General features: G+C 38.5%; 1 protein-coding gene across 1 annotated transcript; it reads left to right on the plus strand.

Annotated features, from left to right (window-relative positions):
- The first annotated feature begins 1,678 nt into the window (after positions 1-1,678).
- Positions 1,679-4,548, plus strand: nppal (natriuretic peptide A-like). The gene is made up of 3 exons (XM_028808354.2): positions 1,679-1,897; positions 2,220-2,544; positions 4,237-4,548. The coding sequence occupies exons 1-2, from the start codon at positions 1,814-1,816 to the stop codon at positions 2,526-2,528; spliced, it is 393 nt and encodes a 130-aa protein (XP_028664187.1). The 5' UTR covers positions 1,679-1,813; the 3' UTR covers positions 2,529-2,544; positions 4,237-4,548.
- Positions 4,549-13,399: the final 8,851 nt, after the last annotated feature.

The raw sequence follows: 13,399 nt of genomic DNA on the forward strand, positions 1-13,399 counted from the left end.
CATTAAGCTTTCGAGTACACATGGGCGTGGCACAACATTTGGTACTTCGGTTCGAACGATCCACAAGACCAAAATCGAACCCCGGACCGGTCACTCCCTGTAAGGACCCAGAAATCTCTCTTTGCCTGCGACTGAACTTTGGCAAGATCTCTGATTTTAATATCCAGCGTAAATACTCTCATATTGGACAACTGGTGACGTAAGAAGAGTCACATATGAGGCAGTCCGAGGAGCTCTGGCACTGCACCATGATATGATCCAGCGTCCCCACCAGCCATGGTTCTTGCCTAGTGCTCAATGCAGCTGTATTGAACTCTGGCACGTTTCGACTAATGAAATGGAAACCGGTTCGAACATCAATAGAGATGTAATGAAGTTTACAGATAAGTACAGCTGATCTCCGTTGTCCATCTGTAAGGGCTACACATAGCTCTAAAATGTTATTTCCAAGCGCTAAAACGATTGGGAGTCTGTTTTTAGGAGCTCTAGAGAGCAGTGATTAGGACGTCGGCATAAATAAGCATGACCTTTCCCAAACGTTAGCTACACGAAAACTAAATTTGGTCAGCCTGGACTGTCAATGTCCGACCTTAAACCGAATCCAGCCCTGACAAAACTAGTTTGCTTTAATAGGCAGCCAGTCATTTTCTAAACCTGTATAGGGTCGCGGGGGGTCTGCTGGAGCCTATCCCAGCTAGCAAAGGGCGCAATACAAGGGGAAATTTGAGTCATTAAATCTCAGTCCGGGATTTCCACACCATTACGCTTAAAGACAGACTGTGGCTTTTTCTCTTTCACTTAAGAAATCTGTAGATTACTGCACTTCAGTTATCAGCGAGGTGTCGATAGAAAAAGAAACCGAATAATGTCTACACTAGTTATTGAAGTGGCAAAAGCACTGTGTAAGGGCCTATATAACGTAATGATTGATTAACGAGTACCTGTACTTACATTCCACGACATTTGACGCACAATTACGTTATTGCTAATGCAGCTTTTATAAATAATTCTTAAAACAATTTTTTTAAATGTAAATACTTAACCACAACAGACAGTAATAAGAAAGCACAAGAAGCGATCCAAATAAAATGTAGTTTGTGAGCACTCCAACAGCATATATTCCAGTGACGTTAAAATTAATAAAGTTAATTAATAAAATATGAATATGACATCGGGGATCAATCGAGAACAATGTCCTGTTATTGATCCCTTTCCTCTGACTGTTCGTTCCAAATCAAATCTATATGTGAGCCCAAGCAGCCGTATTCCGGTTGTTAAATGGACCCTCGCGCAGGACGAGTTTCCGGGGCTCGGCAAGCCTTCAGAAAAAGCAGACTGTTTATTTTATTCACGGTCTCGTATGCAACATGTCAACCGTACCAATTTGTAAACTTCAGTTATGACTAAAAGAGAAGCGTGAATTGCATGGGAAGGAAATAAATGATGTAGAAATAGTCGAAAATGTAGTCGAACGAAGGATGCGTTAATCTGCCAATACCATAATTTCAGAGGGGCCTTCGTTATTTTTAAGTGTGATTGCAATACAATTGACGTCTGGAATATACAGTAATGGAATGCCACACCTGGAGCTCGTGGTGCGTTTCTGCCACTTAACAGACACGGCTATGATATTACATACAATCTCAAGACTCGCGGGCTGTTATAAAGCGAAGGTATGCTGCGGCAAGGGAGCTGTGTGACGCTGCTTCGTCGATCTGATATAAAAGCACAAGTCGCGCACTGAACGCAAGTCAAGCCCAGTCAGTAGCACAACAGTCCACAATAAGCCCTCTCTCACTTATCCACATTTATCATGGTCTCCAGGCTGACGGTCTACTGTGCTCTTTTCATCATCGTTCTTTCCCAAGTCAGTGCCAAACCCGTTTCCAGTTTACAGGTAAGAGACTGTTAAAGAAGTTCCCGTACTGTCAATGTGAAGCGAACATGTATTTTAAAGATCGACAATGTATAGCTCATGGTAATACATCGATCATATACGCCGTCTTAAGAGATGGATAAGGCGCAGGATGGTCTTGGACTGATAAGTATCTGCTAGAATAACCAGACGCGGGTCTTGAATGTTAGCCATACCCGCATATTTCTTGTGAGTCTATTCTTCATATCAATCTGTGATTCATTGGGTATGTGGTTCTGAGTATTTCTAAAAAATATGAGCCTTATTGAAACATGTGGGAAAATATCTGCCGTATTTCTTTCAGTCTCTCGCGCAGCTTTTAGAAGAGGAAAGCAACCATCCATACGTCGACTCGGACGATGACACTCGAGGCGGCTTGGACGTATCAGCCGAAATAGCAACCGACGATTCAGAAGCTGATACACCTTGGAATCACAACTTCCGAGACCCGCAACATCGGCAAGCGGCACATTCCAGCAGGATGCTGAAGCTCTTGAAGGACATCTTAACTTCATCCGGACGATCTTGGGATCGCGAAAAAAAGAGTGGGCTGCGAAGCTGCTTCGGTGTTAGACTGGACCGGATTGGATCTACGAGTGGACTGGGGTGTTGACTGGCCCCAGGACAAGGTATAACACGATTTACATGTTGCATGCTGCACTAGGAAGCGGGCTACGCGCTTTAAACGCAGTATTTCTCTGTTTTACAAATTCCAGTAAAACTGCAAGCAGACACTTTAATCATAGTATAAGGCACAAATACAGATAATCTGGCTGATTTAGAAGCACTGTGAATTTTACTTTCTACTGGACATAAAAATCAGAATGATTCAGCCTTTTTGAATATTTGTATTACTGGTACGATGGGAATACTGTTATTATGTTAGACAGTGAAAAGAGGGCGTGAGAAGTTTGAAGACACTTTACGCTCCATGCATGACAAAAAAATCAAAACGCATAAAATTATATTAAAATCAAGGAGGGGTTATCGCTAATTTGCCTTTCTTTTAAAAATCTTACGAAGCGTAGGCAACTGGCAAAGATCCTTTTAATGTGCTTAACGCTGTAGAGGAGCGCAAGTACTTGGCTGTTAGCATGATTAAAAATAAAATGAACAATTTACACATTTTCGTAATTAAAATGGACTTGAACGTCTAGTATTTAAATTAATATGCAGTGGTTCACGGTAAAATGGGGCGTCTTTGACCAGACATTCTGAATCACTGCGATTCTCAAAGCAGTCTTCCGACAGCCTCAACGGGCGATAAATATTTGATATTTGTGTGGCGTCATTAATGAACCCTCCAGGAAAACATTATCGTCTTAGCACAAATAAATCAATGAACTTGCAATTGTTATTAAAAAAAAAAATCACAGGCTACACAATATATCGCCCATTTTCAGTATCCATTTCTTCGAAAAAAAGTCAATAAACCCTGCAGCACCAGAATGGTGTCCATCTCTGGTAGTCGAACAGGTGTGTTTTACGTAATAACAATACAAATACAAAAAAGTGTCTACACTTAAAATACGAACAAATGTTTAAGTACAAGCGCCTTCAAGATAACCGATTAGTTAATACAACATTCTATAGGTAAAGGTACATGCAATGTCATATTAACTGCGTTTCTTTGCACTGAATACATCCAAATGGGAAATCACAACCATGCAGTTACAATCCAATAAAAACAAGCGCTGGTTCCGCGACCGCACTTCTTGTCATCTGAGCCAAGTTATGGCTGCGGTCTCCTGATCCAGTTCCGACCAGCCAGCGCAATATACCCCGAGACAAGGACTGGACATGCAAACTGCAGGGTGGCTGTGACTGAAGAGTGGACTTCCTATAAGGTTACCAATATTACATTAATGTTTAATTAGGAGAAGGAAATTTGTCTTTTTTTAAATACAGAAACATTAAAAATCAACACAGTAACCAGGATTTAACATCTGTGGGTTCGAGTCCCACTCCTTCTGTGGGTTTTATTTCTTCATCCCCAAAGATTTCTATATATGATGTAGCAATTCTCAAAACCGTCTCTGTTCACTGTGCGCTGACAGGGGGCCCTTGTGTTGAACTAATACTAAGTTCAGGGTTGGGTCCTGCCTTGAGCCCAGAGCTGTGTGGAACGGCTGCTGCCACCTTTAGAAAGTTGCATTGTCATAGTGAGGAATAATCAAATAGATATGTTAGGGGTGGGTGGGGGTAAGGGTATTGGGAAGTTACAGGATATAAGTAAGAGATTAGTATTAAAATAGCTGCAAACCTATATACTGTATGTTTCAAGGTTTGGCCCTGAAGTCACGACTCATCTTTTTTCACAGGTCAGATGAGCCATTTGTCCATTCTGGAGGCTGCATAACGGCTGGATCCCAATGCCTGGAGACAAAACTTTAAATGAGAGTATCAGACGCTTGGTAAATTTTTACGGATAATGATAAATTATTGTATAAATTAATTCATATGTACTGATTTAATCAAATGGCTATAGATGAGTTCTGTACATACTGGATTTTAAAAACATAAAATTATTTATTAAATATTTATTACTACTGTGTACTGTATATGGTGTTTAATGGAGCAAAAAGTAAAAGAATGTACTCGTATTCAATAAAATGAACACTTTGCTTATGTAATAGTCTCTTCTAACCTAATTGTTTGTGTTCAATTAAAGCATCTGTGAAAATGTTTTCAAGTGTAACCAACAGATCAGTTTTTTGGCCAAAATAACATTTACTTAATTTTGCCTAAAACATCAATTTTGATATCTCTATAGGCTAATCAGAATCATTGAAATTCAGTGCCATTTCTGCATTCTGTAACTGGTTTCGAGAGTCATGGAGGTGCAGTGGTCAGTTCGGTTATCTGTCTTGAAAACCGAGTCTGAATCCTAGCTGGATACTGCTTGTTTACATAGTCGGATACACTTCCCTCCATGTTGGTATGGGTCTTACTTTGCATAATTGGATTTTTATTCTGCATTTCCAAGATGCATGTGTTATGTTAACAAGTTAATTGGACTTGCATCTGTGATTATGAACATGTGTGCTGCGATCCTGTCCATGACTGACTTCTGCCTAGTGCTAATTGTTGCCAGGATTGAATGTGGTACTTGTGCCCCCATACTTGGATAAGGTAGCATTACAGAGTGGATGGGCGGGCATAACTGATTGTTAGTTTGAATGAAAGACACATGCATTTCTTTTTCATATTCTTAGTATTTAGATATACAAAATTAGATGAAAAGGTGAATGAATAGAAAGGAAGGGCTATTAAGAAGACATGGTAAAGTGGTGGCCTTTGACTGTTAGGATTTGCACCATCTCACAGCTGGCGTGATTCCCACCTCAGTAACTCCCAGTGTGAATGGTACAGGTTTTCTGTTTGACTCAGTAACTATGTGGGGTTACACTAGATACACTGGTTTCTTCCCACATCCCAGATGTCTTTAAAATGGGCCATTGGAAATGAATTGAGTGCAATGTGATGCAATGGTATCCAAAGCCCAGGTTTGTTTCTGTCTTGTGTTTATGCAACCACTTTTGCACCACATCTTGTTAACAGAAAGACATTATTCTTGCCATCTCTAACGGTAACAGTTTTTAATACGTTGCTCTCTGAAACATAGTAAAACACATACGCCTGTTTTCAGATCATGTATTACTGTATTAGTGATTTATTTTTTTAGTCTAATACATAGATATTTGTAAATGACTACAGACAACAATATTCCATCAATGAGTGCACACACATTTATACTGGGATAGGTAAACTATCAAACACACTACTGGGATTTTGAGGAAACTAATGTACTGGTTTAAAACACGATAGCAACCAGATGCAGAAATAAAAGGCATGTAATAATACCTTATTCTGAATGAAAAAGCAAATCCAAAAATTGGAAACTGCTTGTTAAATCTTTCTTTGACACACATACATAAATTAATTTTTGATATACAAAAAGACAATATAATAATTTGCTAAAAACATATTTTAGATTTTGTATAAAGAAAAATTGTAAATATTGTTTCTTTTGCTATTCCTCTAAAGAGCAAATTATATGGCTACAACTCAACACTTGCAGATACAGTCAAGAAGATTTGTTGCTATTCAGTCAAATATGAGCACATGCAAGACACATGCCTTTGATTTCAGAAAGCAAGTCACAAATCACCAACCTGACTGTAACTTTAACTTATTCAAATGACCTACACAGTTCTCAGGTCTCCATCGAATAGAATGTGTTTGGAATGAGGTGGAGGAGGTTTGCTGCCTGAGAATGTGGCAAAAAACATGCAGAAACTTCTAGATGCTACCAAGTTAGGATGGGCCAATCCTGCTAAAAACTGTTCTCTGCACCTTGCTGAATCCATAGCTCAAAGAACTCCGACTTTTCTGGTGGCAAAAGAGGGTTCTGCTCAGTACCAAAAAGGTGTACCTAATAATGGGGTCATCCAATGTATATGTAAACAAATTATGAAATACGCCTGAAAATACATTATTCATTCAGAAGAACAAATGAAAAAGAAACATATGATTTTTACAATTAAATAGTGCTATTTTTAATTTTTTAATCTCTCCCACTAATTTCAAAGAGCCCATGAAATTAAAAAAAAAGTTTAACAAGAGATTTCTACTACAGTATATCAACTATGGAAATGGCAGTAGGGTGGCTATACAGAAAAATGGCTGTCATTCCTACATGGCTCATATGATTTTTTGGTAAACTTCTTAAATTAGAGCTGAAAATCTACACATCAATCACATAATGATTGCTTAATTTCAAATCCACTGTGGTGGTGTACAGAGCAGAAATTCTGAAAATTGTATCACTGTCCAAATACTTATGTACATCGTTTATACAGGCATGAAAATATTGATCATCAAAAGATCCAGTCATCCTTACATTTCCCAACATACTCTACTTCTCCAACTTACATTATACACGTGTACATACTTAAAGTAAATACATTCTCACACCTTGTAATCAAATATAGGGGGGTTAGAATTAACACTAGTTTATGATAGAGCCCACTAAAACATTAACAAATTGGAACTCAACACACACACATCTTTGAAGAAATAGAATGAAAATGTACCTCAAGAAAAGAAAAACCCACCCATACGTGGACAGAATGAACAAACTTCACGCAGACAAAAATCAGCAGAAGATTTGAATTAGAAATGTTGGATCCACAAGAAAGCAATGCTAACCACAGTGACACCCTGCCAAAACTAATTCAAATAAAAAATCAAAGTTTATCATTCTTTTATACCCTGTGATCCTAAATTAAGCTGGTTTTACAATGTACTGTAATGTCCGTGGACCAAACCCAAAACAGACACACTGCTTAGGTGTCTGCTGACTATCAAAAGCCTGGAGTCACCTAGAGAAGCCCAGTCATAAAAGAAGTTTGTGCAGAATATGACACGAGAGGGTGTGAATAGAGAGCACTTAACTGGAAGGTACTTCTATTTTTCTTAAAATTCACTTGCCTGGTTTTGTGACCACCAGTGGGTCTCTGGAATGATCTTAGCTTGGATCAGCTCACAAACGTACAGAAAACGAGGAAGAAAACGAATAAAAAAATTAAAATGTCTAAGTTTCAGTTAAAAATTGAGAATTGGTTATGGTGGTCACAATGATTATTAAAAAAAAAAGTTCAAAGCAAATCCTTGGTAAGATTATTTAAAACCATCAGTCAACAGAAACATAAAGCAAAATTTCCAAGGTGCTGAAAATCTTTCAAACCACAGTGGATTCCAGTATAAATAAACTGAGAAAATACAGTTCAGTTGAAAATGGTGTACTCCAAAAATAAGCAACACTTAGAGAACAGAAGTGAACAGAGAAGGCAAAGTTTTTTTGACAAATGGAAATGAATGAGATAAGTGAGATGTTGCATGCTACATGACAGCATACTAAGCAAATTTGGGATTCACATATATGCATGCCAAAATAAAAGTGAATGTTGTAAAACTGACATAAAAATTAAAAGCATGTGGAGAAAATATAACCAGGTGAAAAAACTTTTGTGTTCTGATTAGACCAGAATTGACCTGGTTTCATATATAACACAATGTTTTACGTTTGGTGCAAATGTAATATCTGACAGCCCCTAGAGAACAGAAAGGCTCACATGAAGAATGATGGCAGCAAGGGCTGAACTTAAGGTCTAGAAAACTTGAAAAGATACCAAGAAAAGTGAACAGAGCATAAGTAGGCAGATTTCCTTTATGAAGTCCTGCAGCTACTTCAGGAGATGTTGGACCTTTGAAGAAATTGATTTCCAAGCAGCAATAACCGGCAATGACCAATTAACTGTTAGCCAAGGGCCTACTGATAATGCTTGGTAACAAAAAAAGAATGTTGTGAACTGGTCAGGTCAAAGCTAAGACTTTAATTTTGTGTACATCCAATGAGGGAGAGATTGAGAAGGCTCAATGAGAAGAATGGTAAAGAACTGTGCATATCAGGAACTTCAAGGCACAAGGTTCAAATTTCAGTCCTATATTAACTTGATAGAGTGTGAACATCCATCCATCCATCCATTTTCCAACCCACTGAATCCGAACACAGGGTCACGGGGTCTGCTGGAACCAATCCCAGCCAACACAGGGCACAAGGCAGGAACCAATCCCGGGCAGGGTGCCAACCCACCGCAGGACACACACATACAAACACACCCAGCACACCAAGCACACACTAGGGCCAATTTAGAATCACCAATCCACCTAACCTGCATGTCTTTGGACTGTGGGAGGAAACCGGAGTACCCGGAGGAAACCCACGCAGACACAGGGAGAACATGCAAACTCCACGCAGGGAGGACCTGGGAAGCGAACCCAGGTCTCCTTACTGCGAGGCAGGAGCGCTACCACTGCGCCACCATGCCACCCGTGTGAACATATATTGAATCACAAATTAACTGTTAAATATACAATTCGGGGGCAGCACGGTGGCGCAGTGGGTAACGCTACTGCCTTGCAGTTGGGAGACCTGGGGACCTTGGTTCGCTTCCCAGGTTCTCCCTGCGTGGAGTTTGCATGTTCTCCCTGTGTCTGCGTGGGTTTCCTCTGGGTGCTCCGGTTTCCTCCCACAGTTCAAAGACATGCAGGTTAGGTGGATTGGCGATCCTAAATTGGGCTTGGTGTGTGAGTGTGTTTGTGTGTGTCCTGCGGTGGGTTGGCACCCTGCCTAGGATTGGTTCCTGCCTTATGCCCTGTGTTGGCTGGGATTGGCTCCAGCAGACCCCCATGACCCTGTGTTCGGATTCAGCGGGTTGGAAAATGGATGGATGGATATACAATTCACTTTTCACACTCAATATTTTTCTGTTGATCAGTATTAAGAATTCCATCCATCCATCAAGTCATCAGTTAAAATATTAGGTTTATACTTTGCAACAAAAGTTGTGAAAAACTCTGTTGGAGGAAAGAAATATTTTAACAGGCAAATTATATTGCTGTGTATGTACTATTCCTGAATTTCAGAACCTTTGCATTGAAACTGCAATTTAAGCATATAACAATGTGAAAAGAAAATTCTAGATCCAAATAAAACTCATGAAGTGGAAATAACATTAAGCTTTTTACAATCTTCACAATAATTAATTTATAGTTGAAGAAAATTATCAGAATAACACTAAACTGTGGACGGAATGAGCTAATTTTATTATAATGTACACTCCTAAAAATAACAGTTCTTTAATGGCATTTTATGGTTCTTTACTTGGTTGTGTGGTTCCATGTAGAACCATTACTTGACAAAGCACCATTTTATTCTGGGAGGAGTTCTTTGCATATGAAGTTGGATCTTTGTGCTTTGAAAAACATCCTAATATGTAGAAGAAAATAAAATGAAAACAATGTATGATTGGCAAAACAGCAGAACACTAACAGATTGAGAAACTTGGACTTTGCCAGTGTTATTGTATCTTCTTTTAAAATATGACCCATTTTAATTTCTCAAAACTTTTATCACCCATTCATGGTTATTCACAATATGGAGTGTGCTACAGATCTAAAAACATGAAAGTTTTTTCTCCAACCTACATGTAAATGGGCCTTTTAGGAATCAAAAATGGTTCTTCTACAGCACTGTGCTGAAGAACCACTCTGGCACATTTATTTTTAAGAGAGTAGGGTGAAATCAGATTTTTACAAAATAAATAAATAAATCTACTCTCTCTCTCTAAATATATATATATATATATATATATATATATATATATATATATATATATATATATATATATATATATATATATACATACATATATACATACAGTGCATCCGGAAAGTATTCACAGCACATCACTTTTTCCACCTTTTGTTATGTTACAGCCTTATTCCAAAATGGATTAAATTCATTTTTTACTCAGAATTCTGCACACAACACCCCATAATGACAACGTGAAAAAAAGTTTACTTGAGGTTTTTGCAAATTTGCAATCCTGTCTCGGAGGTCTACAGACAATTCCTTTGACTTCATGCTTAGTTTGTGCTCTGACATGAGCTGTCAACTGTGGGACCTTATATAGACTGGTGTGTGCCTTTCCTAATCATGTCCAGTCAACTGAATTTACCACAGGTGGACTCCAATTAAGCTGCAGAAACATCTCAAGGATGATCAGGGGAAACAGGATACACCTGAGCTCAATTTCGAGCTTCACGGCAAAGGCTGTGAATACTTACTGTATGTGCATGTGCTTTCTCGATTTTTTTATTTTTAATAAATTTGCAAAAACCTCAAGTAAACTTTTTTCACGTTGTCATTATGGGGTGTTGTGTGTAGAATTCTGAGGAAAAAAATGAATTTAATCCTTTTTGGAATAAGGCTGTACCATAACAAAATGTGGAAAAAGTGATGCGCTGTGAATACTTTCCGGATGCACTGTATACAGTTAAATGAAAACGTTTGGGAACCCCTCTCAGCCTGCATAATAATTTACTCTACTTTCAACAAAAAAGATAACAGTGGTAACATCTGAGTTCTGGGGTGTTTTCCGAACAAAGATTTATAGTGAAGCAGTATTTAGCTGTATAAATGAAATCAAATGTGAAAAACTGGCTGTGCAAAAATGTTTGAACCCTTGTAATTTTTCTGATTTGAATGTATGTAACTGCTCAATACTGATTACTTTCAACACCAAATTGGTTGGATTAGCACGTTAAGCCTTGAACTTCATAGACAGGTGTGTCCAATCATGAGAAAAGGTATTTAAGGTGGTCCTTTTCAAGTTTTGCTTCCCTTTGACTCTTCTCTGAAGAGTGACAGCATGGGATCCTCAAAGCAACTCTCAAAAGATCTGAAAACAAAGATTGTTCAGTGTCATGGTTTAGGGGAAGGCAACAAAAAGCTATCTCAGAGGTTAAAACTGTCAGTTTCCACTGTAAGGAATGTAATCAGGAAATGGAAGGCCACAGGCACAGTTGCTGTTAATCCCAGGTCTGGCAGGCCAAGAAAAATACAGGAGTGGCATATGTGCAGGATTGTGAGAATGGTTACAGACAACCCACAGATCACCTCCAAAGACCTGCAAGAACATCTTGCTGCAGATGGTGTATCTGTACATCGTTCTACAATTCAGTGCAATTTGCACAAAGAACATCCGTATGGCAGGGTGATAAGAAAGAAGCCCTTTCTGTACTCACGCCACAAACAGAGTTGCTTGTTGTATGCAAATGCTCATTTAAACAAGCCAGATTCATTTTGGAACAAAGTGATTTGGACTGATGAGACAAAAATTGAGTTATTTGGTCATAACAAAAAGCGCTTTGCATGGTGGAAGAAAAACACTGCATTCCAAGAAAAACACCTGCTACCTACTGTCAAATTTGGTGGAGATTCCATCATGCTGTGGGGCTGTGTGGCTAGTTCAGGGACTGGGCTCCTCGTTAAAGTCGAGGGTTGGATGAGTTCAACCCAATATCAACAAATTCTTCAGGATAATGTTCAAGCATCAGTCACAAAGCTGAAGTTACGCAGGGGTTGGATATTCCAATAAGACAATGACCCAAAACACAGTTCGAAATCTACAAATGCATTCATGCAGAGGGAGAAGTACAATGTTCTGGAATGGCCGTCACAGCCCCCTGACTTGAATATCATTGAAAATCTATGGGATGATTTGAAGCAGGCTGTCCATGCTCGGCAGCCATCAAATTTAACTGAACTGGAGAGATTTTGTATGGAAGAATGGTCAAAAATACCTCCATCCAGAATCCAGACACTCATCAAAGGCTATAGGAGGCGTCTAGAGGCCGTTATATTTGCAAAAGGAGGCTCAACTGAGTATTGATGTAAAATATCTGTTGGGGTGCCCAAATTTATGCACCTGTCTAATTTTGTTAAGATGCATATTGCATATTTTCTATTAATCCAATAAACTTAATGTCACTGCTGAAATACTACTGTTTCCATACGGCATGTCATATATTAAAAGGAAGTTGCTACTTTGAAAGCTCAGCCAATGATAAAAAAAAGTCCAAAGAATTAAGAGGGGTTCCCAAATGTTTCATATGACTGTGTATATATAAAAATCCTGAGCCTAAAAGTGCAACGATTTTGTGCAATGTTTTTATGTCACGTTTTTTGTCATGCTTTAAATCTGGCTTATTTTAAAACCAACATATATATGTTTGGTATCGTTCTTTTCAGGATTTATTGAATTTTAATGTGATGTTGTTAGATTTTCAGATTCTTATTCCGTTTTTAAATTATAAACTAAAAAATATCAAGAACTCACGTCCCACAAGACGAGAATTTGTGCCAAGAGATTTAACCACGCCCGAAGCCGGAAATAAAAGACAAAGAGTAGATGACAAAGACAGCTGCTGTATAGGCTTTTAAATGTTCGAAGCGCAGTATGAGATGCAGATCACACGGCATGGCGGCACCAACAAGCCAGCAGCTGATCGAGCAAAGAGGAAGTAAAAAAAAAAACTATTTGTTTTCCATTGTGTCACTGTTAAAGAGGGGGTTTCAGAGGAGTGACCACGTCTCCTTGGGGTGAGTTCAGCCCCCCACTTCACAACATGAGCGGTAGAGATGCGAAGTGGCTGACGCATAGCGCAGGCCATGGGGGTTTACTTTCAGGTATCTTGTTAGATGTGTGAGTACTTTTGAGTGTATGTGTGACTTTGAAGTATGTCTAGTTATGGCTGTAGCACTAGATGTTTCTTATCTGTTAAGTGTCATTTGCTTTCCTTTTATACATATATTTTTGTTTTTTTTTTATTGATTTTATTAAAATCAAATAATATTCCATACAAATAAATCAAGTTTTACAAAACTAGGTTTGAAACAAATCATTTGCTTTCCTTTGCCATATTAGGAATTGTTAATGACCAGTGTCACAAAAAAATTCAATTAAAAACTAAGAAAACTTCCAGAGAGCGGAATATAAAATATCATACACTTAAAATGTAATAAACTGAACATTTTTTACAAGCTAAGGAAAGTTGCTGAAAAACTAAACTTAT

The sequence above is a fragment of the Erpetoichthys calabaricus genome, chromosome 8 (genome assembly GCF_900747795.2).
Source record: "Erpetoichthys calabaricus chromosome 8, fErpCal1.3, whole genome shotgun sequence".
Classification (NCBI taxonomy): Eukaryota; Metazoa; Chordata; class Cladistia; order Polypteriformes; family Polypteridae; genus Erpetoichthys; species Erpetoichthys calabaricus.

What these genes read in the sequence shown, in the direction of transcription:
- nppal (XM_028808354.2), top strand. Translation starts at nt 1,814, where the DNA reads ATGGTCTCCAGGCTGACGGTCTACTGTGCTCTTTTCATCATCGTTCTT. An exon ending in AACCCGTTTCCAGTTTACAG is followed by an intron (nt 1,898 to 2,219) that starts GTAAGAGACTGT and finishes TATTTCTTTCAG; the next exon opens with TCTCTCGCGCAGCTTTTAGA.